Source organism: Macaca fascicularis, chromosome 3 (assembly GCF_037993035.2).
Source record: "Macaca fascicularis isolate 582-1 chromosome 3, T2T-MFA8v1.1".
NCBI classification, from domain to species: domain Eukaryota; kingdom Metazoa; phylum Chordata; class Mammalia; order Primates; family Cercopithecidae; genus Macaca; species Macaca fascicularis.
Window position 1 is genome coordinate 183749657 of NC_088377.1, and position 24078 is coordinate 183773734.

At 38.7% G+C, this 24078-nt stretch overlaps 1 protein-coding gene across 2 annotated transcripts in view; it reads left to right on the forward strand.

The window, feature by feature from the left end:
• MGAM (maltase-glucoamylase) overlaps positions 1–24078 on the forward strand; it is a 246667-nt gene that overhangs the window by 148355 nt on the left and 74234 nt on the right. The window contains exons 3-14 of one of the 2 annotated variants that reach the window (XM_065542691.1): positions 4892–5015; positions 5457–5566; positions 5869–6023; positions 7359–7530; positions 9969–10068; positions 10858–10970; positions 11979–12104; positions 14235–14366; positions 14455–14553; positions 17197–17310; positions 18270–18354; positions 20924–21041. The exons of the other annotated variant lie outside the window; for it this stretch is intronic. Coding sequence (XP_065398763.1) covers positions 4892–5015; positions 5457–5566; positions 5869–6023; positions 7359–7530; positions 9969–10068; positions 10858–10970; positions 11979–12104; positions 14235–14366; positions 14455–14553; positions 17197–17310; positions 18270–18354; positions 20924–21041 — 1448 coding nt within the window. The remainder of the gene's footprint in view (positions 1–4891; positions 5016–5456; positions 5567–5868; positions 6024–7358; positions 7531–9968; positions 10069–10857; positions 10971–11978; positions 12105–14234; positions 14367–14454; positions 14554–17196; positions 17311–18269; positions 18355–20923; positions 21042–24078) is intronic. 2 annotated transcript variants of the gene reach the window in all.

Here is a 24078-nt window from a genome sequence, read left to right on the forward strand (position 1 = left end):
TGGTGTCTGGGATATTGGTAATGGTTGAAAACTGAAGTAGGGGTGTTAGGGCAGACCGCTTACCTAAATGTTTATTGCTTTTTATAGAGGTCTGTGGACTTTGAAACAATTTATGACAATGGAACTGACCTTTTAAATTACACTGACCCCAGTTTCAGAGGGAGCAGAGGTACTTCATGTCTGCCTTAGGAAAATCAACTATCCACAGGCCATCCAGACCCCCAAATTCTTTCTTCACTGATCCCTCCAGCCCTTTTTATTATCTGAAGAGAGCGACTGAGACAGGAATGTCAATTAGATCTATGGAGAATTAATAAGTACATTTACAAAGATTGTATGGTTATAATGTAATTACTTTGTTTATAATAAGTGTGAAGCACTGACTTAAGTTATATTTACATTGTGGCTTTTCAGGAAAATGACATCAGATGTTAGCATCTAAAATACTTGTCAGCACTATGCCTTTTTCGAATGAGTAGTGTTGTGATATATTCTCATTTTTGGTGTCACAATCTACATTGAACACAGTCCTTTAACAGGAAAGATTCAGACATTATAGTTATGTAGAGAATAAAATGAGAAAGCTTCCTATCTCCAAATTACCCCCCCAGAATCACCCAGAATCAAATCAGTAGCTTAGTGTATATTCTTCTCTTGATCTTTATAAGCTTTTGCATCTATATATTTGTTTTGTTTTAACAAAAATTTGATTATACTATATAGTTTTCCAACTTGCTTTTTAAATTTAAGGCATTTAAATTTACCACATTATATTTTTAAAATAGATTGCTTCCATTGAGATTACCATACAATTTTCTTTTGTCAGTGTCGTGAATTACATTAAAATATTTCTTAATTTGGAACCATTCTAACTTTTGCTTAATAAGACCTATTCATATATTGTGTATTAATTCTTTTAATATATGAATGAATTCAAATTGCTAATATTTTATTGATATTTTGCACATCTATGTTTTTTTAAGTGAAATGGGCCTATATGTTTTTGTTTACTTATTTATTTGGACTGCCCTTTTTCAGTTTGTTACCAGAACATTCTAGTTTATAATTACTGCTTTTGTTTTTATTATCTTACGCACTTTTTGTGGGTTTATTTTGTACTTTTCGGTGTCTTGGGTTGTACATTGAGTTGTTCATGATCCATGACATTTGATTTGCTTTTCTTTCCCTCATCTGTTTTCTTTCTCCTTCTGGAATGTTCTTCGTTGAGTGCTGCTGTCTGAGTCTGTCAGTCACTTCACCTACTCTTTCTTTCATATTTTCCGTTTCTTTATTTTTTTTATATTATTTTCTGAGATATTTGAAATTTGATTTTTAAAGTTTTTTCATAACACTTCTCTTTCATTGTTTTCTTTTGTAATTCAGTTCAAATATTAAGGAGCTTTAAATCTTGTTGTTCTAAATCTTAACATTACACATTCCTCATTGTTTTTTTTAAATGGAAATGATGGTTTGACTCTGTGTCCCCACCCAAATCTCACCTTGAATTTTAATAATCCCAATGTGTCAAGGGGCCAGGTGGAGATAATTGAATTGTGGGGCAGTTTCCCCCATACTGTTCTTATGGTAGTGAATAAGGCTCATGAGATCTGATGGTTTTATAAAGGGGACTTCCCCTGCACAAGCTCTCTTGCCTGCCACCATGTAAGACATCCCATTGTACTTCCTTCATCTTCCACCATGATTGTGAGGCCTCCCCAGCCATGTGGAACGGTGAGTCTATTAAATGTCTTTCCTTTATAAATTACACAGTCTTGGGAATGTCTTTATTAGCAGCATGAGAACTGACTAATACAGTAAATTGGTACCAGGTAGTGGGGTGTTGCTGTAAAGATACCTGAAAATGTGGAAGCGACTTTGGAATTGGGTAACAAGCTGAGGTTGGAACAGTTTGAAGGGCTCAGAAGAGGACAGGAAGATGTGGGAAAGTTTGGAACTTCCTTGAGACTTGTTGAATGACTTTGACCAAATGCTGCTTGTCTCAGATGGAGATGAAGAACTTGTTGGGAACTAGAATAAAGGTGATTCTTGCTATGTTTTATCAAAGAGACTGGTGGCATTTCACCTCTGCCCTAGAGATCTGTGGAACTTTAAACTTGAGAGAGATGATTTAGGGTATCTGGCAGAAGAAATTTCTAAGCAGCAAAGTGTTTAAGAGGTAACTTGGGTGCTATTAAAGGCATTCAGCTTATGTATTCACAAAGATATGGTTTGGAATTGGAACTTATGTTTAAAAGGAAAGCAGAGCATAACAGTTCAGAAAATGTGCAGCCTGATGATGCAATAGAAAAGAAAAGCCTATTTTCTGAGGAGAAATTCAAGCCAGCTACAGAAATTTGCATAAGTAACAAGGAGCCAAATATTAATTGCCAAGACAATGGGGAAATGTCTCCAGGGCATGTCAGAGGTCTTCACAGCAGCTCCTCCCATCACAGGCAAGGAGGCCCAGGAGGGAAAAATGGTTTCATGGGCTGGGCCCAGGATCCCCCTGCTGTGTGCAGCCTAGGGACTTGGTGTTCTGTGTCCCAGCAGCTCCAGCCATGGCTAAAAGGGGCCAAGGTACAGCTCAGGCCGTGGCTTCAGAGTGTGTAAGCCCCAAGTCTTGGCTGCTTCTACATGGTATTGAGCCCGTGGGTGCACAGAAGTCAAGAATCGAGGTATAGGAACCTCTACGTAGATTTCAGAGGATGTGTGGAAATGCCTGGATGTCCAGGCACAAGTTTTCTGCATGGGTAGAATCCTTATGGAGATCCTCTGCTACGGCAGTGTGGAAGGGAAATGTGGGGTCAGAGTCCCCACACAGCGTCTCCACTGGGGCTCAGCCTAGTGAAGTTGTGAGAAGAGAGCCACTGTCCTCCAACTCCCGGAATGGAAGGTCCACTGACAGCTTGCAGTGTGTGCCTGGAAAAGCCACAGACACTCAATGCCAGCTCATGAAAGCAGCCAGGAAGGTGGCTGTACTTGCAGAGCCATGGACACAGAGCTGCTCAAGGCTGTGGGAGCCCACCTCTCACATCAGCATGATCTGGATGTGAGAAATGGAGTCAAAGGAGATTATTTCAGAGCTTTAGGCTTTGACTGCCGCGTTGGATTTCAGACTTGCATGGGGCCTGTAACCCCTTCATTTTGATCAATTTCTCCATTTGGAATGGGTATATTTACCCAATGCCTGTACCCCATTGTATCTAGGAAGAAACTGATTGCTTTTGATTGTACAGGCTCATAGGCTAAAGAGACTTGCTTTGTCTCAGATAAGAATTTGTACTTGTATTTTTGGATTAACACTGGAATGAGTTAAAACTTTAAGGGACTATTGGAAGGGCATGATTATGTTTTGAAATGTGAGGACATGAGATCTGAGAGGGGCCAGGTGCAGAATGACATCATTTGACTCTGTGTCCCCACCTAAATCTCACCTTGAATTGTAATGGAACTTCAATTGTAGTTGTAATTATAATTGAAATTCAATTGTAGGCCAGGCACGATGACTCACGTCGGTAATCCCAGCACTTTGGGAGGCTGAGGTGGGTGGATCACCTGAAGTCAGGAGTTCAAGACTAGCCTGGCCAACATGGTGAAACCCTGTCTTTACTAAAAATACAAAACTTAGCCAGGTGTGGTGGTAGAAGCCTGTAATCCCAGCTACTTGTGAGACTGAGGCAGTAGAATCACTTGAACTCAGGAGGTGAAGATTGCAGTGAGCCGAGACTGCACCATTGCACTCCAGACTGGGCAACAAGAATGAAACTCTGTCTCAAAAAAAAAAAAAAAAAAAAGAAAGAAAGAAATTCAATTGTAATTGAATTTCTGAATTGCCACACTGCATTTTATTTTGCTGTGTTATAAACAGATTTGTAATTTTTTTCTTAAAATCACTTCTGTCATTTCATGTAAGTTTAGTTAGGTGAGGAAGGTGAATGCCTATGTTTATTCTAACACATTGGTCTCAGTTGCCATTTGTTTTATTTATCATAACAAAATAATTTTATGTAAATTAATGTGAAAATTATAAGACCTTTACAAAATAAATCTTGCTAAATAACACCAAAAAATATTTATAATCAAGCCACTCTGAGAAAGAACCACATGTAATTTGTTTTTGCCTTGGACATAGTAGAGACATTGTGAATTTCTATGTTGCCCTCTGTCCTAGTTTTATTTTAATAATCTCTAATTTTCTTAGCTTCCCTTTGCTTACTTTTTGGAAATGCGTTTCTTTTTTTGCTGTGTTGTTAGCCACTTGCATGACTCTTTCTCATGGGAAAGTCCAAACTTCTTGGTCTGGCTTCCAACCCACTCCTAATAAAAATACTATGTGATTTCCAGCTTCATTCTCATACTCAATGTTTTCAGCACAAGAAATGTGTGGTTTTTCAGAGTCTGTCATGCATTGCTGCCTTCTCAGCTGTGAATACTGTTGCTCTGTCTAACCTCCCCTAGTGCTTCATGACGGGACTTACCTTTCACTTACCTTTCACTTACCTGGAAGCTCTCCCTACCCCACTCCAAGCCTACTAGGCTGGGTACAGTGACCGTGTGTTCCCTCAGCTCCTGGACACACTTGGTGGAGACCTCATATCATCATGCTGTATGTAATTGCTTTTCTAATTGTATGGATTTGCCACTAGACAGTAAGTTTGCTGAGGGCACAGGCTCTGTCTTGTTTATCTGTATTATCAGTTCCATGTCTGGTAGATAATAAATATATATTGGACAGTTGGATAGATGCATGAATAAATAAAGAACAAATAAATTAGTGAATGTAATTATAACCTATCTTAAATTCTCCTTGGAATAAAATGGATTATAAATAAATAGGTAATACTTTCCTTCCCTCAGTTTATATACTGCTAACTCTGTGTCATTGTTACAGGATATCTGCAGATGGCAATATAAGTGCTGCTGGTCACCTGTGGAGGATGCCAATGTCCCTAGGTGCTTCTTCCCCTGTAACTGGGGCTATGAAGCCAGCAATGGCCATACAAATACAAGCACAGGTGAGCACTGCCCTGATGTTGTGCCTGGGAACAACTCCTTATGGCCCAGATACATCAACTGCAAAGTAAAATAAAAGGTAAAAGTTAGGCGGGCACGGTGGCTCACGCCTGTAATCCAAGCACTTTGAGAGGCCAACGCAGGTGGATCATGAGGTCAGGAGTTCAAGACCAGCCCATCAATGTGATGAAACCCCATCTCTACTAAAAATACAAAAATTAGCTGAGCATGGTGGCAGGTGACTGTCATTCCAGCTACTCGGGAGGCAGAGGCAGGAGAATCGTTTGAACCTGGGAGGTGGACGTTGCAGTGAGCCAAGATCACACCTTACACTCCAGCCTGGGCTACAGGGCAAGACTCCATCTCAAAATAAAAACAAAGAAACAAAAACCCCTAAAAGTTAGTCTCCTTCTCTTTCTCTCCCCCTATCTTGCCACCCATAGGATTTACTGCCCAGTTGAAAAGGTTGCCGTCCCCATCTCTGTTTGGAAATGATGTCGCCACCACCCTTTTCACAGCTGAATATCAGACATCCAATCGGTTTCATTTTAAGGTTGGTTTGGGAGTGACTGCTAAATACATTTTGAAGAAAGCAGTGTGTCCACATTGGGCTTGAAGTGTGGAAGCAGAAGGTACTTCTCTTCCTCTCTGCAGGAATCTCTGGATGGGATGGGCAGGCTAATTTTTATTTGATGGGGCACACGTAATTGGGTGACTTCACAAATCAGGAGCCACAATGTCAAGAATTAGAAGCTATTCTCATGGGGTGCTATTTGAGATGGAACGTCTTTTATAGCTCTGTCTACAAGGAAGTGGTCTTATCTGCAGTTGTCCCTTCTGTTTTTATTTTGACAGATCACTGACTACAATAACATACGCTATGAAGTTTCCCATGAAAATATTAGGCTGGTTGATGGGACTGCTGATGCCTCCAATTTGACCTATTATGTGGAGGTTACTGATAAACCTTTCAGCATCAAAATAATGAGGACAAGCAACAGAAGAGTCTTGTGAGCTTTTCAACCCTCTTGGTGCATCTTTGAACACACAGTTCTGATATTACTCATTCTGATTTACTGTGGGTGGGCAGTTAAATATTTAAGTACAACTAGAGAAAATGTTTGAATATCAGAAAAATGTCAAAGAGTTTGCTGTAAAATAACAGTGTTAGCCTATCATGCTCGTAAAACAGAATACTAAAACGTAATACTAAAATGCTTGCTAAATTATATAATTATATATAATATATAGATATATTTAAATCATATATAAATATATATAAATTAATATAATATTTTAAATATAATATATAACATATGTATTTAATATACAAATATGTCATATTTATACATTGAATATATTTACACATATTTATGTTTATATTAAATATAAATGTTTAATATATATTTAATATACATTAATTTAGACTTAATGTAAATATTTAATGTATTAGAATGTATTTAATAAACAATAATTTATAGTAATATAAATATTTAATATATTTAGTAAACATTAATTTATATTTAATATAAATATTTAATATATGTTAATATACATCAATATATTGAATATAAATATATATTTTGCATAATATATTTTTATTTATCTAAATATTTATATAAAATTCAATAATATATATTTATATATTTAAATATGTAGTATATTTAATATATTTATCTATTTGTATAATATAATATATTTATATATACACAGAAATATACTTCCGGCTTACATATGTTATAAAATAGGGGATTTTATTGTTTTAAATTATTATTCATACTGGAACTCAAACTTCATTGTCTATTACTTTAAATTTTTTTCACTGTGAATTTTGCTATCAAGCAGTGACCAACAATTTGAGCTTAATTCACAAACTGTACTGGAGTAAATAGAAGTATTAGTGTCAGTAAAACCAGTATTCACATCCTGGTACCAGTAAGTCAACTGTGTTATATATCAGGCAAAATACCTCTTCTTAACAGTATCAGTTTCCTTGACCAAAAAAAGGGACTCAAAATATCCACTTTTGCTAGGGGTAATGAGACATTGTTTATAAAACACCCAGAGTGGTGCCTGGAATGTAGTAGATGCACATTAAATATGAAGTCAACTCTGCTCTCTTTCCCCAATTGTCCAACCTGAGCTCCTGGCATCCTGCCACTAATGCTGTCTTCCTCTCGAATCAAAGAACCAGAGGTGCCCTAGAAAGGCCTTCAAAGGTAGTGTGAAAATTGATAACACATGAAACAACAGAGGTCTAAGTGTATGTGGAAAGGAAAGATAGCTTCCTAGCAGAGGAAAGAGTGTTTTTTGGTGATGCTTGCTCTACTTACCCTACGGCCCAGGTTGGACACTAGCATCGGGCCCCTCCAGTTTGCCCAGCAGTACCTGCAACTGTCTTTCCGACTGCCCAGTGCCAATGTGTATGGGCTGGGAGAACATGTGCACCAGCAGTACCGCCACAACATGACCTGGAAGACCTGGCCCATCTTCACCCGGGATGCCACCCCCACCAAGGTGAGGTGCCTCTCCTCCTCAGTATCGCCTACAGTAAGGGATACCCTCCTTCTTTTCCTAAAAGTAGCCTGCGGGAATACATCTATCTTACTTCGATCATTTTAGATGTGTTAGTGTTGAGGAATATTTGTTCTTGAGACCTATACATTCAGGAATATAGCAATACTAGAAATAAAAAAAATAAATTAGAAATTTTCTAGCAAATTTGAAATGTAGCATTGTTTTAAACAAATTTCACTTTTAATGGGAAATATAATTTCATGATTATATTAGAACCTAGTATACTTCTGCCAGATTACTATGTCTTGGTTTAATAACTGAGGAAATGAGGGCTTCAGTAGGAGCCATGCTCAGTAGAACTCAGTGGACTAAAAATGTCTCTTGACAGCTTTCATATTGTTCTAGGTGTTTGCTAGTGAAAGTATGTTTCAGAGACGTCAGCGCTGGCATCACCTGGGAGGCTGTTAGAAATGCAGAATCTCAAGTCATAGCCCAGACCCACTGGATCCAAATCTGCATTTTTACAAGACCCCTTGGTGACTCACATTCATATTAAAGTGGGAGAAGGACTGCTCTAGATTAGTGCCTCTCAGCTTATCTGGCATCCTGGCATCCTGCTCCTGGCATCCAGGAGTGAAGGACTAGTTTCTTTAAAAAAATAAAAAAAATATCCAGCATGGGCAATACTTTTGTAAAATACAATTAAAATATATTACTGAAAAAATGAAATAAAAAATCCAAAGACATACCAAAAAAGCCTAAATTTTCAGTTGAACAGACATAAAATATTACCCTTTTCAATTGCTGTGAAAGAATTTCTAGACTTTGACTTTTGGTTTTTGTACTTATCTTGCGGTTGACTGATAACAAAGGATTTGAGGAGGTATTGTTCCATGGACAATGCTTTGAGTCATGTAGGTTTGTAGAGCATGTCTTGAAGCCTCCATGGTGCTGATGATATTTCTTGGATCTGTGCAAGAGCCGCAAGCTGAAGTATGGTGCAAGGGAGACAGAGAGCTGACATTTTGCAATTCATATTTGGCAGGAGATGAACAAAGCAAGTAGCACATTAACCTGTAGCCTAGCTAACAGCATCTGATACAATGGAGGGAGTGACCTTGCAGAGCAGAGCAAAGACAAAAAAGCAATGGCCAACCCATGTAATAAGTGTTTGGTCAAGGACCCTGGCAAATATTGAAAACTATGAATTGTACTACGTTTGACTTTCTATAGCTGACATTCCTAAATTGTAGTCACAAATTAGATGTAATGCCTTCCACCCTTCCTGTTTTTCTTCCTTTCTTTTTTCTTTTCTTTTTCTCCTGCTTTTTTCTTTCTTCAAAATGTATTTTAAAAATTTTGTCTGTATGCTATCCAAGTGTGATGCCATTAGTTTTCCTGGCTATAATTTTACATCTAGTCTAGGCTTACTGGTCTTCTCAATTTTGCAAATTATGTTGATTCTTTTTTTCCCCCTCTCCTGGTATTTACCATTATCAGTATTATTGCCTTATGCTGTGGCTAAGATGATGATACTGTCACACAGGGAGCTTGTAAAACATTCTCCGTATTCTGATCTCAACTTCTTTTATTCTTAAGGCACTTAGAGTTATACACACACACACACACGCACACACACACACACACACACACACACATATTATCTCTTGTATCAGTGCTCATCACAGCTTTGTCACAGATTTAAATATTTTTTCTTTCTCTTTTTATTAGTTTTAAGCTTTTTTTCCACTTAAGTATTATATGTTAACCACAGAAACATTAGAAAATACAACTAGGCATAAAAAATTCAAAATTACTCATAATACCATCACTTTCTGCTAATATTTTGGTATACATCATAGCAAATATGTTTACAAAATAACTTGATTGAGTTATAATGTATAGGCCATAAAATTCATCTGTTTTAAGTGTGCAATTCAATGACTTTGAGCACATATACTGAGTTGTGCAAGCATCGTCATAATCCAGTTCTATAACTTTGGCATCACCGCAATAGGATCCTTTCTGCCCTTTGAGACTTAAACTCCAGAGCTTGCTTCAGCCCGAGCCAAATACTAACCTACTTTCTGTCCCTATAGATTTGACTTTTCTAGATATTTCATATCAATGAAATCATACAATATATGGTTGTTTGTGTCAGTTTCTTTCCCTTAGCATAACACTTTCAAGGTTTATTTATGTTGTAGTGTGTATGATTATTTATTATTGTTGAATGGAATTCTATTGTATAGCTATACCGTATTCTGTTTATTCATTTTCCAGTTGATAATATCATTTCAATGCCTTTTTGATACAATGTTACACTACATGAAGTGTTGACCAAGTATATGTTATAGATGGCTTTTGAATTTATTTTAGGGTGAATGAAAACTTTCTTAACACATAACACTATTACTGTTCTTCTGTTTTGCTGACAGGACATGATTAATCTGTATGGAGCTCATACATTCTTCTTGTGCCTTGAAGACGCCAGTGGCTCCTCTTTTGGAGTTTTTCTGATGAACAGTAATGCCATGGGTAGGAAGCATCTTTTTGTCTTCTGTAGGTAGGAATATGTTTTAGGATTCTGCTTTTATAAAAACTTACTTTTATGGTGAGATCACTGTTGAACAGAAAGCATTTTGAACCTACAATACTTTTGCTGAAACTGGAACCTGAAAGTAGGTTAACCTGTCTACAAATCCAGGTCATACTTGACATTATTTTCATTGAAAACCACTGCAGGGGTCTTCTTTGATACAATGTTTTCCCTTATAGTCCATAGAAAATAGGATCCACTGATAGATGCATTCCAAAAATACCTGTAGATTTCAACGTGTAAATTGTACTTTCTGCCTGTAGGCAACAAGGTTGTGTTTTGTAGGCTCTTTCTCATAGCCCAGCCACCCTTTCCCCCTCCAAATCTTCCTCCTCCAGCTTCTGGATTAATGGTACTCCAATAAGCATTTTTACTTATTTTTAAATATTTAGTTGTAGTCAAACTCATCTAATAAAATTTTTAAAAGGTTTTTTGGGTGAAGCCACTCACAAAACCCAGAAGCTTGTATTTGTATGTGGCTAGGTTAAAATAAAATTTGTTCTTCTTTCTCTTAAAAAAAACAAACAAACTCAAGTCTTCATTGGTGTCTTACACATTAAATATTTTGACAAACTCCAACAACAATCCTCTGATAAAAAGAACAGTGTGATTTTCATCCCTTTCAAAATGAGACTGAGACTCTTTTAGATAGCTCAGCTATTTATACTGCAGAGAAGAGTCTACTTACAACCAGAAGATTCTAATAAATCTCATTATAATTTTTTCAGAGGTTACCCTTCAGCCAGCTCCTGCAATCACTTATCGCACGATTGGAGGCATTCTTGACTTCTATGTATTCCTAGGAAACACTCCAGAACAAGTGGTTCAGCAATACTTGGAGGTATGTTTTTGCATTTAGATAGTCCTTATTTACTGCTATTATCTCGTATACTCATTATAAATTAATAAAAGGTATTAGTAAACTATATGGATTATAAATGCTGGGATAGTCTTTCATCTACTGTTTATTTATTTTGATGACCTTTATTTGGTGCTTTCTGCATTCAAAAGGACACTGTGCAAGGCTTGAGAAATGCAAAATAAGTCAGACACCATCCTGCTTTCAAGTAACTCATGGTCCATTCATGTATCCCACCAATCAGCAAAGCTTATTCATTCAATAAGTTAAAATTCAGTGAAAAGGAACTACCTAAATAAACTTTGCTAGCTATTCATATTTGACTCAAATTACAGAAAAGGAAGAAACTTGAGGTTGGACACAGTGGCTAACACCTGTACTTCCAGCACTTTGGGAGGCCAATGCAGGCAAATCGCTTGAGGTCAGGAGGGCAAGACCAGCCTGGCCAACATGGCGGAGCTCTCTCTCTACTAAAAATACAAAAATTAGCTGGGCGTGGTGGCATGTGTCCGTAATCTCACTCCTAATCTCATCAGTTCTTATTCCTTTACCCTTTGCACATACCACTATCTGAAATTATATTAGACATTTATTTATTTCCTCTAAGCTCTGTGAGGGCAGGACTATGTTTGTTCTGTGCCACCATATTCCAAGTGCCCATCTTAGCCCTTACCACACTGTGAACAAATACTCAGAAAAACACTTATAGAATAATGAATGTCACCGGTTTCCCCCAAAGGTGACACTATTATTGAAACATTTTCTGCAAATTTTATCAGTGTCTGATGTTGGGAATACATTTATGTACTTAGTAAAGAAGGATGTGATTGTGGGATTTCACAAATTATTCTAGCGGATTACTCTCAGCTCTGACATTTTCAGCTCTGGGAACTTTACAGAAAATGAAATGGGGCTAATGCCTCCAGTGTTAGGCATGGGGCTACAGTGTTTATGCTAAAAGTCTACACACTTACTTGCTTATCTTTTCAGCTTGTTGGACGGCCATTCTTGCCTCCCTATTGGAGTCTTGGGTTCCAGCTTAGTCGCAGGGATTATGGTGGCATCAATAAATTGAAAGAAGTTGTAAGCCGAAATCGTTTAGCTGAGATACCATATGTAAGTTGAAACTTCTTTTAGCATGCATTTGACACCAATTCCCATTTTTATTTTTTGCATTAAATTCAATTTATTAGGAAAAATGTAGATAAATCAATAGATTGACAGGCACACTTGCTGGCAGAAATTTGCATGTTAAGTTATGTATCTGAGCATGAAAAGTATACTGTTAATGAAGTCAGATAGATATGGCTTTGAATTTTGGCTTTACCTCTTCCTAGCTCTGTGCAATGTTGCGCTACTTAATTAACATGTCTGAGTCTTAGTTTCCACCTTTATAGAATGAGAATGTAAGACTTGCTTTGGTGGGCTGGTAGTAAGGAATGGGCTGGTAGTAAGTACTGTGCATGTAAAGCATCTAGCACAGAAGGTAAACATCATCAAAGTTAGCTGTTATGATATTAGAGAAAGCAACACTGGAGGTGACATGAGTAACAAGAGATGATGATTATAATGACTTACAGTAAATGAGTTTCTCACGGTGACCTCGTATATTCCTCCCAGATCTGACAAACTCTAATTTTGAAGCTTCATGGTTGCATCAGTATTTATGATGTTCCATGTCCACCAGTAAGTCAAGATAATTATTAAGTGTGTAATATTTGATCATCTTCTCCAGGAGATGCATAACATGTGGCTAAAGAATTTATCAGAACAACTTATTTGGGGTAGCTCTTTGGGATTTTGAAACTTTGATGTAAGAATATAGTGTTGGCCCAGTGTGGTGGCTCACACCTGTAATCTCAGCACTTTGGGAGGCCAAGGTGGGTTGATCACTTGAGGTCAGGATTTTGAGACCAGCCTGGTCAATATGGTGGCACCCCGTCTCTATTAAAAATACAAAAAAATTACCCAGGTGTGGTGGCATATGCCTATAATCCCAGCTACAAAGCAGGCTGAGGCAGGAGAATCACTTGAGCCTGGAGGCAGAGGTTGTAGTGAGCTGAGATCATGCCACTGCACTCCAGCCTGGGTGACAGAGTGAGGCTCTGTCTAAAAAAAAAAAAAAAAGTTAAATGTGAACATCCGAAGGAAGACTGAACATGTGGAAATGGCTTTGGCCTGCTTTCAGGATTCTTCAATCCCCTCTCAGAGTAGTGATAAGGGCAGGCAGGAGGATCAATTTTTCCTGTGAAAAAAATAGATGGTCAATGTGTTTTGGTGTCAAAGGGGAATTGATTGTGTTTAATTTTACTTCTCCCATATCTACTATCTGCAAACATCCAATTCGAGGAAGAATTTTCTTCCACAAGTAGAATCTTTCCCTGTATGTGTTTGTGGAGGACACCTGGGTCCTAAATGATTGCCCAGTATTAGAACAGTTGATGCCACTTTGGGCAACAGACTACAAGCCACATTTTCCTTCAGGCCTGTAAGGCCGAGACTCCTACTGTATGATACTTGAGGAACACTTAGAAGAACACTTCCTTTGTCTTTGAGGAAAGTGGCAGATTGGGGAAAAAAAGAGCATCTGAAGCCAAAGAGCCTGTCCCCAAAGCCCTCATCAGCCACCCCACCTCCCAGGGCACGTACTTTGGGAAATGTCACTGAACTCCCTCACATTTCAATTTGCTCACTAAGAATAACACCTGCTCCCCATAGGCTGGTACACAAACACAAGGAAAAATGTGTGCTTGAGAGTTTAGTTGAGTAAGGCTTTATCTTTTTGTCATTGATCTTTGTTAATCATTACTCTAGCACTTTCATAGGGCAAAAGATCATTTTCTCCCCATATGATATATTCTGGCTTGATGCTTGGGTTAAGTTAGTACATGGTTATAACATTAATAATATAATTCATTCAAACAATCATTTAAAGAGCATCTGTTTTATGTCAAGCATCCAAGCTCTCAAGTTGCAGAGATGAATAAGATGTAATTCCTGCTCTTAAGTCCCTCCCAATACCTTATGACATGCACCTGTCAGGACAAGGAGGTAAAACTGCAACCAAACAGCAATCATGTGTTTCAAAGATGGCTTATTTACTCCTAAGAAGTAGCCAAGCCCTGGAAGTTCCAGAATCAGTAGGAAATGTAGTTTCATTTTCAATGGTCAGGAACCAGAGCTGTAATACTTCCCATCAGCACAGTGCTGTTTCCTGGGTTCTGACTGGCCAGAGCTCTCTTTCAGGACGTCCAGTACTCTGACATAGACTACATGGATGGAAAGAAGGATTTCACTGTTGATGAAGTCGCTTACTCTGGTCTCCCAGATTTTGTCAAGGAGTTACATGAAAATGGACAGAAATATGTTATTATTATGGTATGTTCAAACACTTGTTACTTTATTTTTTCTTTCACAGTGCAAAACAATTTATAAAAATAATATTTGTATCATATTTCTTTATTAGAATCCTGGCATCTCCAAAAACTCTAACTACGAGCCCTATAATAATGGAAGCCTAAAGAGAGTGTGGATCTTGGGGAACAATGGCTTTGCTGTTGGGGAGGTAATTTCTTAAGAAAATAAAAATAAATTATGATTGTTTTGGAGAGTTTGTACTTTTGGTACGAAGATGGGTGAAAGGCAAGTTACAATATTGTTACTGTTTTCGTGGCTTTAGAGGTTTCTTTTATTACTATTTTAAACCAGTAGATATAATAATAGAATGATTAAAAATCTGAAGCATTTAAAAAGCTAGCCTTGATCCTCTAATACCATACATAATTGAGAAGCAATATATAATTAGAAGAAAAATCAGTTCCTAAAGCCCTCCCATCTCCAAATTTCTCTTTCCCAAGACATAAATTCAACTACAAAAATATAGCAAGATACTCATAGATTAATATGGAACTGATCTCAGCTAATATATATATTTTTTTAATTTTTAATTTTTTTTTTTTTGAGATGGAGTTTCACTTTTGTCACCCTGGCTGGAGTGCAATGGCGTGATCTTGACTCACTGCAACCTCCGACTCCTGGGTTCAAGCGATTCTCCTACCTCAGCCTCCCGAGTAGCTGGGATTAGAGGCACACACCACCAGGCCCGACTAACTTTTGTATTTTTAGTAGAGACGGGGTTTCTCCATGTTGGCCAGGTTGATCTTGAACTCCTGACCTCGGGTGATTCACCTGCCTCAGCCTCCCAAAGTGCTGGGATGACAGGTGTGAGCCACCGTGCCCGGCCTATGTTTTAAATTTACACAAGACTTATAGATAGAGCACGGTTTTGATTCTAAGGTAGCAGACTCAGGCATTGGAATAGGCTGAGCTGGGGCCTATATTCAGGATAACAAAATTTCTGAGAGGACTTTAAATCAAATCACATAGGCAATTTCAATTATATGTAGGGTCAGCCCTAGATAATTGGATTCTGTAAGATTTACTCAAATTGGTGCTTCATCTAGAGAGTTCAGGTGACTGCAGAACTTGTTGCTCCTGAGTGGTTTATTTTGCAGAACTGTCTTTTCAGGATTATGGATGATCCCTTACCAAACTCTGCTCACTTAGTTCCTTTCATTGACTCTTTCGATGCTTAATTCTATTTACTTTTTTTTCATTGATTCTAACTTTTCATAAAGCAGTAGGAAAGTTTTCTTCCTTCTGCACACCAAGTCTTTGCTTTTACTGATTCGTTAGAAGCTAATTTCTAAAATATTAGATAAGCCCATATTTATATACTGCATTTAGAGTCCATAGTCAAATAAAAATTATTTTGCTCACCTAAAATTTTATCCACACGTATGAGTCATTTCAATAGTACTCATGTTTGAGTGATATATAATTAAGAATTTGCATATAATTACAAAGAATGAATTAGATGGTTGACTTCATTGACCAATAAATGGCATGAATCATTTAATCTAAGATGTTGGCAGAGATAGCAGTAGTGGAGGTGCATAGTGGTGCATGTTTTTTGTTTTGTTTTCTTTTTTTTTTTTTTTTTTTGAGATGGAGTACTGCTCTGTCGCCCAGGCTGGAGTGCAGTGGCACAATCTCAGCTCACCGTAACCTCTGCCTCCCAGGTTCAAGCGATTCTCCTGTCTTAGCCTCCCAGGTAGCTGGAATTACAGGCGCCTGCGCCTGTGCTTGGCTGATTTTTGTATTTTTAGTAGAGACAGAATTTCACCATCTTGGCCAGACTGGTCTCGAACTCCTGACCTCATGATCCACCCGCCTTGGCCTCCCAAAGTGTTGGGATTACAGGTGTGAGCCACCGTGCCTGGCCAGTGGTTTGTTTTAAACGCACTTGGTTGAATCAAATTTGCTGGCTTGCTCTAGATTGAATGTTGCTGTAGGTGACTGTTTTGTGACACCACCTGTTTCCTGGGGGGCAAAGTTACATCTAATGGTTAGTTGGTGCCCATCACCTAACACAAAGAGCCAGGAGCTCAATCCATTTCCTGTGGGTACTTCAAGCTCCCATCTTGAGCTTTGAGAATTATCCACATTTTAAAATATGTATTCATTATGTTCCCAGACTGTAAAGTTGTTCCTAAATTACAATCTATAAATCTATGGGGAAAATGAACAAAATTTTTTTACAAAAACTGGTATCCTTTTAATTCCGAATTTTCAAAAATTTGGCTATGGTTATATCTTTGTTGTGGAAAATCTTTAAAGCTATTGTTTGATAGGCATAGACAGAAAAGGGAGGTAGAATTAAAAAAATGACCTGAGTAAGAAGTGCAAACTTTATTCAACCATTTATAAAATAGTGTTTATATGCCAAAAATATCAACAGGTTATTTATAATCATAATTATTCAAAGTAGACTTTATGTGACCTTCAATTAAGAACACTTGGAAAAAGTTCATTCTCTTGAAAAATATTCTATAGACTTTCTAGTATTTTAAACAATTTGTCTCCCAACTGGGCTGACATAATGAAATTGTACTTTTCAAATTTTCTTTTTGCACAGAAAAGGACTTATGGTGGCTTTTCATCGATTTATTCAGTTGCTTTTCCTTTTATTGTTTCTTCCTCTTGTTCCTTGTACGCATTTTATTGTTTAGTTTCTGTTGGGGGAGTCACACATTTTATTTCTAAAATGACAAGCAAAATGAGGCTCCTAATAGAAGAAATCATTGTCTGTAAAAATGAAAAACCTTCAACCAAGCTGATTGCCACAGCCTTCCTCTTTGTGTCCTAGGGATATCCGGGACCGACAGTCTTTCCCGATTATACCAATCCAGTATGCACTGAGTGGTGGATAGATCAGGTTGCTAAATTTCATGATCGTCTGGAGTTTGATGGAGTGTGGATTGTAAGTTATTATTGCAGACTCAAATTTCATTTGGAAACAGATATGCCAAATTTTCAGATGAGTTTTGACTTTGATGTGTAGTAAAAAATAATTCGCTTTACATAGTAGTATTAAAAATTATTTTACTTAATGCTGCGTCTATATCCAGTGAATTAGGCTCCTAAGAGCCTTAGGTTCTTATCTTGCATCTTTCATCAACTGGTTATTTCATTTTGATAAAGTTTTTGCTTTCTCCATTAACTGGTTGTCAGTTTAAAAATACTGTTTTATTAAAATGGTATTGTAATTGCTACTATTTGTAGCATTCATTCATAAAAATTTAAATTAATCATTAGATAATAATTTAATGAGGGTCTATATTTTTGTGGAAGAACAGTAGGAATTTCTTCAACAAATGTTCTCTGAGTGCCAATGTGCAAGGCATTGGAGCAGTCATTTTCAGAAGCACTCTGATGACTAAGATATGCAATGATTAAAAAAAATTTGTTTGTTACCAAGATTAGACATACTTATTTTTAATTCATGTAAGAAAATAGATTTGATCTTAATTGTATTCTCTTATTGTTCCTCACTCAGAGGAATAAAGGATAAGGACAGTTATACAATAGAAATGTTAGTTTATCTTAGGTTCTTACCAATGACAATAAAATCTTTACAATTTGTAGGCAGGGATCAACCTTTGAAACAGTATTTCTGAATTAGCTGATTGAAATCAATTGATAAAAGGTAAAAATGTCGTTTAGAAGTGGAACATACCGTACAAATATGTAACCTAATCCAATGACTCAATTTTGTAAAAGATAAAACAAAGGGTAAGAAAAGTTAGGGAGATTATTTAAAATCCAAAAAGCGGTTAATAAGGGACCCAGATATCCTGGCTCCTAGTTCAGTAAGCATTTCTCAACAGCTAAATGTAGCTCAATCGCATTTTACACTTGGTGTGTTTTGTGTCTTTGAAGGAAATGAATGAAGTTGCTAGCTTACTCCAAGCTTCTAATGACCAGTGTGAATCCAACAACTTGAACTTTCCTCCTTTTCTTCCTAGTAAGTTTTCACCTGTTTGCTGTGACGTAGGAATAAGCCATGTTTAAAACACCCTCAGTAACACTCAGTATGGTCAGGAGCAATTTCACTTCCCAGTCCAAGGGGTCTCCTAAACATCTGAGCACTCCTCTACCGAAGTCTCTGCAGCAGTGTCGGGTCTCTGATTACCCTTTTGCTGTCATAACTCCAGGGCAAGCATGTGACAAAGTCGGAGCCTGCCTACCTCCCCTGGTTGCCCTTCTAGTCTAGAGTTCAAAATGCTTTCATCCTGTTCATTTCCCCCAAATCCCTCAGGTGTCAATTTTAAAATCTATGAGAATTTCAGGACACTTTAGGATACAAACTACCTTAAATTGAAACAAACCTGTAATCTTCTTAACTGTTTTCTTTATTCTTTCCTTCCTTCTTTCCTCCTTACCCTCCCTTCCTTCCTTCTTCCATTTTTCTTTTTTCCCTCCCTTCCTCCCTCTTTCTCTGATCATTAACAACAGTTTAAAGCATCAGTGGTGCCTTCAAGGTCCTATTTATAGGTGCCATTTCTAGTCAAGGTCAATTTTCTAGTTTCTGATTTTGAAAGAATATGTGTGGAGGTGGTGGGTGGCGGTAGCAGTATAGAATAGACTATGCTCTGGCAACAAATAAACCCCAGTATCTCAGTGGATTAACACAATGATCGCTTACTTTTTACTCACGTCATAGTCGTTTGTTTTTTGCCCACATCATACTCTGGTGAGGGATGGGTAACTTGAATCCAAGTGGTGACTCAGATCTATGTCTGGTTCTTCCATCTCCTCAGAGACCTTTGCTTCTGGCTTCCTGGGTGAGGGAGAGAGAGGGTGGAGAAGATTTTATGGGCAGGCCTAGAAGGGAGGTGTACCCAATTTGCCCAAATTTCTTTGCTGGAATCTGGTCACGTAGCCTCAGCTTAACCTCAAGGGAAGGTATAATCTTCTTATATTTCCAGGAAGAGAACGCTGGCATGTTGGGCACCTGAACAGTCAGTGTATTCTGATTTGCCCACTTTACTTATACCCCTGAGACCAAGGTACAGCTGTTTCTTTAACTCCTTTTGGTCACTTAAGGAGTAAATAATTTTTTGGAGGAAGTCTTGACCTCTTGCAAAATCTACTGTTTGCTTTTTCGACTTACTCTTTGTTCTTCTCTGCTCTGTCTGTATTCCCCCATTTTTTTTCCCACTCTGGATTAGTTTATCATGTTTTGTTTTTTCTTAATCTCTCAATCCTCTTTTTGGCCAAAACTAACTTTTGTTTTTGATTTTTTTTTTTCCCCCTACAGAAAACCTCAATCCTATCACTTTCTGCTTGCTTCTGGTGGGGACCCCACTCGCTACCCTCAGCATTTTGTCTACTCACATATGACCAGCAACTTTTGCTCATAGCCAGGCAGCCTCTCCCATTTCCAGGATTGCATAGTGCACATTAATTAGCAAGAGAAAGAGCACTGAAGTGGTTGTGAATCTCATGCCACACGCCAAGCTGTGCAAGAAATAGAATTTTCTTCCCATCTTACATTTCTACTTAATTTCCAACTCCAAACCTTGCTTCTGTTATAGTGGGTAGGAAAAACTCAACCTCAATCTTTACTGGTCCCACCACTTTCTGGAATTGTGCCTCACACTCAGGTCCTAGGTATGGGCAAGACTTGGTGAAGGAAGGTTGATACGGCCCCAGTGAAGAGTTCACAAGGAGAGGAAGTGGCAGAGAAGACTGGCCATTTTAGGCTTGAGGAAGGGAAAATGCAAACAATGAGAATTCTCAGAGGCAGGATTTGAGTACTTACACATCAAACTATCAGACTACCCAAATGTCACATCTTATTTTTCTTTTCTTTTCTGTTTGGAGATGTAGTCTCGCTCTGTCGCCCAGTCTGGAGTGCAGTGGTGTGATCTCAGCTCACTGCCACTTCCACCTCCCGGGCTCAAGCAATTCTCCTGCCTCAGCCTCCCAAGTAGCTGGGACTACAGGCGCCCACCACCATGCCCGGCTAATTTTTGTAATTTTAGTAGAGACGGGGATTCACCATATTGGTCACACTGGTCTCGAGCTCTTGACCTCAGGTGATCCACCCACCTCGGCCTCCCAAAGTGCTGGGATTACAGGCGTGAACCACCATGCCCAGCCCCTATTTTTCTTCTAAGTGTGACTGTATTATAAAAAAGAAAAAGTTCCATTTCTCTGCCTTCATACCTATACATTGTACACTCAATTTCTCTTGATTAAATATTTGTAGATAAACATTATATGCTTTATACTTAGGCTCACATCCACTGTGTTTACTCTGAGCACGTTTCTCAGTTGCCTCCCCTCACCAGGATTCTTTGTGAGCTCGAGGGAATGCAGATTAATTTTAATAATTCATCTCCTTGGAGGGCTCAGTGTGAGCCCCAGGCAGGACATAGCATTTAGGATAGAATTTAAAATCTGGAATGGATTTGGTCAGGTGGAGATTGGTGGGGAAGGTACTGTAATCAGGAAGAAAATAATTGGGCTGCTATTTTGTTAAAGATGGTTAATGCGGAAGTGCCTCACTAATGAGTATTTCCCTCCAGGAGTTCTGGATCACTTACTTTTTGCAAGAACTCTCTGCATGGACACGGAGTTTCATGGAGGCCTTCACTATGACATCCACAGCTTGTATGGCCACTCCATGGCAAGAACCACAAACTTGTAAGGACTTGGTTTTCACCCTAATTCTAGATATGTGGAGGTGGGAGGTGGAGGTGGAGGGTTTTTCTTCTGTTCTTTAAGTAACATATTGTTCAAATAATTTTTGCATTTATAGAAACAGAAAAACTCTGTTCTTAGAGAGTATTTAAGAGTTCCTGTCAAGAACCAAGTTCCTTGGTTTCTGTACAGGATTATTTTTGATTGGCTTATGGCTAAGGAGCTTATTTCAAGGATACTAGCAGGCAATACTATGTAAGGCATTTAGAGTCCTCAGCTAGAAGTCAGCTCTTGCTTGGATCCTTTTACTGAATGCACTAGGATTGCTTGATTTTAGCAAATAAATATACAGGACACCAAATTAAATTTATGTGGGACATTCTCATACTAAAAATTATTCATTGTTTACTTGGAATTTGAATTTACCTGTATTTCCTTTATTTATCTGGAAATGCTACACCATGACCTTCTATTTCCTTCCCAATGTCCTGCTTGTCTACCTCATAATCCTCCCTTCTACCCCAAGACACACATACACACGTGCACACACCATCACCATCACCACTGCCATCATTACCTAACACCATCACCATTATCATAACCACTACCATTACCACCACTACCACCATTATTGCCATCACCACCACCATCACTACTGCTACTATCACCATCACCACCACCACAGTTGTCACCACCATCCCCCACCACCACCACACTCACTACCACCATCACCACCACCCACCATGACCACCATTCACCATCACCATCATAACCAACACCACTATCACTGCCATCACCACCACCACCATCCCTACACCACCATCACCATCATCACTATCCCCATCACCACCATGACTATCACCATCTCCATTACTGCTGTTGCCACCACCACCCATTATGAAAGTCTACCAAGGAGACAAATGTGTTCTTCAAACCATTACATCCTTTATATCTTGTCAGGTAGATTGTTTACTTGTGACTTTGTAAACTGAGAAATAGCTCCTCTTCTCACTCTGCAGTTTCTTCTGTGGAAGATGGTATAATACAATCATTATACCTAAGACGGCAAGAAAATTTGGGGCCAGGCTTAAGATTTTAATTTGAATTTGCAGCACAGATGGGGAAACTAAAGTGTTAGAAGAGCTGCTGTGGATCCTCCAGTGGCTTTGGAAAGAGCATCTTTGTCTTTCTCGGCTTCTCTCCTCCTGTTTTGGTGTTTCTAGAGCACTGTTGTGCTCTAGAAGATAGGGAGACTTTGATAGGCTTATGGGACCTGTTTTAGTCCTTTTCTTACTTGACTTCTCTTTCTCTGTGGTACTCAAGGCCATAACCACTCCTTTAAACTCAGCTCCTTCAGTCCTTAAGAAACTGCTCTGTTTCTTAAGAGTGTGGTGTGGTTTCTTAAGGGTGTGGTGGCTCACGTCTATAATCCCAGCACTTTGGGAGGCTGAGGTGGGCAGATCACCTGAGGTCAGGAGTTTGAGACCAGCCTGGCCAACATAATGAAACCTTGTCTCTACTAAAAATGCAAAAATTAGTCGGGTGTGGTGTTGGGTGCCTGTAATCCCAGCTATTTTGGAGGCTGAGGCAGGAGGATCATATGAACCCGGGAAGCGGAGGTTGCAGTGAGCCGAGATCACGCCATTGCACTCCAGCCTGGGCAACAAGAGTGAAACTCCGTCTCAAAAAAAAAAAAAAAAAAAAAAAAAAAAAAGATACTGCTCTTCCTGGTGCCTCTGCTCTCTTTCCAGCTGTTCCCTCTCGTCTGTGTGCCTGGATCTTTTCCATCAGCTCTTTCACTGTTGATGATTCTTAGGAGTCCATCCTCTGGCCTCTTCTCTTTACAGTTGATGCCAACACATAGGTAATTTATTTCTTTTCATGGTTTTCACTGTAATTAATTCTAATGATTTAAAAATCTATAATTCTTCCTGGGGTCTTTCCCCAAGTTTTGGACACAAATATCCAAAACCATCTTCTGATATTGTCTACTTGGATGTTTTGTAGTACCTCAAACACCGTTCACCTTGCTCTGTTACCTGTTTTCACCTAATCTTCCCACTGTAGCTGATCATTTTCAAAACTGTTAAATTCTTTTTTTTTCGAGACAGAGTTTCACTTTTGTTGCCCAGGCTGCAGGGCAATGGCATGATCTCAGCTCACTGAAACCTCCGCCTCCCGGGTTCAAGCGATTTTCCTGCCTCAGTCTCTCCAGTAGCTGGATTACAGGCATGCACCACCACGCCTAGCTAATTTTATAGTTTTAGTAGAGACAGGGTTTCTCCATGTTGGTCAGGCTAGTCTCAAACTCCCGACCTCAGGTGATCCGCCCGCCTCGGCCTCCCAAAGTGCTGGGATTACAGGCATGAGCCCCCACGCCGGGCTGAAACTCTTCAATTCTGTATCTTGGTTGGTAGCAACAGCATCCCTACATCCCAGACTCCCAAGTGAGAAGCATGACACCATCCATTATGCCTTCTGTGCCCTCACATGCAACCAGTCCTTGATCTTTGTGATGTTACTTTTGAAACATTTCTGTAACCACCTCCCTTTTTCCCCACGAATACTTCTTAATTAGGTTATCATCATCCCTCACACAAATCATTACACCAGGCCCAGAACTAATCTCCCTGACTTTACCCTTATCTCGCAATAACCTGTCCTCTACCCTTTCTACTTGAAGCATAGTCCAAGGAACAGCTGCATCAGCATCACCAGAAAGCATTAGCATCTTGGACCTCAACCCTGAACTTAGGAACCAAAACCTGCATTTTATCAAGATCCCTGGGTATATTGAATGTATGTTAAAATTTAGAAAGCACTACTGTACATTCCTGACGAAGTGACCTTTCTAAAGCACAGTTTGCTCATTTCTCTCCCCGGTGTAAAATTATTTATGCCTTGCTATTTTTTATACAGTAAAATTCTTAGCATAACCTGTAAGGCACTTTATAATCTAACCCTTTCTTACAATTTTTCTCTCACCTTTGCAGCTTCTTGTTGTTCCCACATCCAAGGGCTGTTCATTCTTCCATGCCTT